Genomic DNA, 3,534 nt, shown 5'->3' with positions numbered 1-3,534 from the left:
AACATGCCTCAACCCTGCTGCTGCACAAAGAACCACAATAATAATAACAACAAGAAGGGGGGAAAAACGGAGGATCAGAGTGGAGCAGCTTCACAAGATCGATTAGAAAAAGAGAACTGACGGTCTAGTCCAGCCTATCAACACCATTGATCCCGTTAAAATTAATATTTTAATTTTTCTAAATCATTTTCTAAAATTATCAGTTCACTTTTGAACATTTATCTTCATTAAAACCCTTCAATAACGTTTTTAATCATATTTCTCCATTTAAATTCCATTTAATTTAACGCCCCCAGCAGCTACACGTTATTCCATTATCTCTGTCAATAAACCTACAAATACAGCAAATTGATCCGGTTGAAGACAGATTGTCTTTATTCGAAACGTCTTTGCTCAGCACTTGAACAAAGAGCAGGAGGTATCAACCTTCTGGATACATTATCCTTTCCATAACATGACAGGTTTTAAATTACCATCTTAGATAGAAAATACACATAGAACTCCTTGAATTCAAATAGAAGTTATCCTCAAAAACAAAAAAAAAAAAAAACTAAAGAATAAAAAAAACTAACTCAAATGACGCGTGTGACTATATTAGGACTGAACCACAGGAAAAATGCAAAATCAAACAGTTGGATGTTTCGTCATAATAAATAGACCGTCTGGTTGTATCATGTGCCAATTATTTTTTCTTGTTGATAAACAATATAACCCGTAAATAACCCAGCCTATATGTCCTGATTTGGACCCAGAACATGATGATAAATTGCCAGAAATGTAGACTACTTAGGCCTATACAGGGAATATGAACGCTAATTGTGCAAGCCAATTTTTTTCTTCTTCAAATAAAAGAGTAGTCTATCAATAATTAACACAAATCAGCATATCGGCATTGAAATGTACACAATAAATAAAGTTAAAGGCCTCCTTTTTTTCTGGCTGCCATAAACGTTATAACATTTACATTTCTTACAGTTCACAGGGCTTCCGTCCTTTACACCAAACTCCAGCTCTGCTCAGGCAGGAACTTGTTGGAAAAGTTTTTCTTTCTCTCTCTCTTTTCTTTTTTCATCTGTCATACCAAGTCCAAGGCAAGTTAACACTGTTCATGCCTTTTTAAACGGGGCGCGCTGTCCGTAATATATTTACATGCATTTCAGTATTCAAGTGAATTAAAAAGAGGGACAGAGTCTTGAGGGTTACATGGCAGTGGCGTGTGCGGATGAGTATGGGTCTATCCCAGTCTTGGTCATACCTGGAAAAAGTATGTAGGCCACCGGGGGCTGTAAACTTGACGCTGACCAGGCTGTGCAGTTACATGGGACGACGTAGCCCGGGTTTGTGGGCGACGGGTGGGTGTGGGTGTGCTGACTGGGGCACCCGAGGGTGCCGAACGCGCCGTTCTGGTATCCCAACGAGGACGCGTACGGCAAAGTGCTGGTGCTCAACGTGTGCGGCATCTCCGTCATCTTCTGGATGGCGCTGGAGCTGAACTGGCTCGGGTCGAGGAAAGAGTACGGGGCGGACGTCGGCGGTAGGAACGCCCGGGCTTTCTCCGAGGAGCCCAGCAGAGAGTCCGCGGCCGACACCGGCAGCCCCTTCAAGTGGTCGGTGTCCCCGAGGTAAGGCAAAGGGAAAACGTAGCGGTCCTTCTTGAGCAGGTTCTTGGGTTTGCGCCGGGGCCGGTACTTGTAGTCGGGGTGCTCCTTCATGTGCTGAGCCCGCAGCCGCTTGGCCTCGTCGATGTACGGTCTCTTCTCGGACTCGGACAGCAGCTTCCACTCGGCGCCCAGCCTCTTGCTGATCTCCGAGTTGTGCATTTTGGGGTTCTCCTGAGCCATTTTCCTCCTCTGGCCCCGGGACCAGACCATGAACGCGTTCATAGGTCTCTTGATGTGATCGGCGGGCTTTGACATCTTAAAAACTGTACTTGTTTTTTTTTTATCCCCACTGTTAATGACGAGGAGAAAAGTTTCTTATCTCAAGGAAGGACAAGGAAAGGAAAGGAAGGGGAGCTATTCACCTGTGAAGATGCCAGATACCAGTCATGCCACGGGCTGGGATGTTCAAGAGTCTGGGAAATTAAAAAAAAGAAAGAAAGAAAACAAAAATAAAATAATAAAAAAATCCAAATTATCGTCTTCTCCAACCGACTTGAAACAGCGCAGCAGCAGCTTTCGCCCTAAGTCCACTCACAACTCTGTCAGACCTGCGGCAGCAAAAAACACACACATGCAGGATGCGCACACGTGAAAAATCCACAAAGGTGAAAGCGATGTTCCGCAGTCAGTTTGCAGAAGTCGTAAAAGTGTTCGGCGTTATTTTTTCTTCCTCTCTCTCTCTCTTTCTCTCTCTCTCTCTCTCTTTCTCTCGCTGAGGTTTGTCGTCAAGCACCTGGCTTGGAAATGAGCGGAAGAGCGTGAATACGAGCCAAAAGCGGTGAAGTTCAAAGGCTGGGCTGGTTTGGTTTCTGCACGCAATCTGACATAATCTGCAGGGCGTTCACTCACCAACCTGAGCACCCAATCAGCACGGAGAGCGCCCAGTATAATACCTTCACCCAAAAATATATGTACATTACAACATAAACAAAGAGCGACTACTGGTAGAAGAAGAAAAAGAAAGGGGGGAAAAAGAATAAGGAAAGAGGAGTGTGTGTGTGATGAGGGGCAGGATCCCTCCCTGATTCCATTTAATGTCATGAATTGCAACAAACATGGACCTTCAACCCCTTTGCAGTCAATTTACTGCACACACACTCATAAATATATAAGGAGTTGTCAACTTTTATTCATTTTTGCATCGTTTTATTTTGAAAAGACACCACTGCTACCACCACCGCCACTCATATTCCTAATGTCATTAATAATAATAAAAATAATAATAGTGATCAAAAATAACTCCTAATAACAATCTCAAAACCAGCTTTCCAACTCTTTTATCAAAAATCTGCATCCCGCCCTTCACAATAAAACCAACAAACAAACAAAATACAGGCCCCTGACTGTGAAACCTCCACTGACACAGTTACAAACATGAAGAAAATATTACATCAACTACACACGTTCAGAAATCATTATTGTGAGCCTGTAATTGTTGCATTAGTTCACATCAATCTGACAGTGTGGTTTTTAAGGAGGCGCAGAGTGATGGTTTTAAAATGCAAATTTCCAATGAGGACCACTGCCTAATAGCCCTCGGGCTAATGTGCGTGATATATGATTCCTTCAGCTTTGATTATTAAACGAACAGCACACACACACACACACACACACACACACACACACACACACACACACACACACACACACACACACACACACACACACACACACACACACACACACACACACACACACACACACACACACACACACACACACACACACATCGTCCAAATGCTGTGACTGGATCCTGAGAGTCGTCTCTTGTTAGTTACACTGCTAAGTAGATTTATTTAAGGTAGTCTGTGGCCTATATTTCTATATATGCGGGTGTCGTGGGCCTCTCTCCATCTGTGTGGACTTCAGACAT

The 3,534-nt window shown here is 43.5% G+C and overlaps 1 protein-coding gene across 1 annotated transcript; it reads right to left on the bottom strand.

Annotated features, from left to right (window-relative positions):
• Positions 1 to 352: 352 nt before the first annotated feature.
• sox14 (SRY-box transcription factor 14) lies at positions 353 to 2,461 on the bottom strand. Its single transcript, XM_023281451.3, has one exon. The coding sequence runs from the start codon at positions 1,914 to 1,916 to the stop codon at positions 1,200 to 1,202; it is 717 nt and encodes a 238-aa protein (XP_023137219.1). The 5' UTR covers positions 1,917 to 2,461; the 3' UTR covers positions 353 to 1,199.
• Positions 2,462 to 3,534: the final 1,073 nt, after the last annotated feature.

Source organism: Amphiprion ocellaris, chromosome 2 (genome assembly GCF_022539595.1).
Source record: "Amphiprion ocellaris isolate individual 3 ecotype Okinawa chromosome 2, ASM2253959v1, whole genome shotgun sequence".
Lineage (NCBI taxonomy): Eukaryota > Metazoa > Chordata > Actinopteri > Pomacentridae > Amphiprion > Amphiprion ocellaris.
Note: the sequence above shows the minus strand (reverse complement) of the source record. Positions and strands in the feature narration are given on the sequence as shown.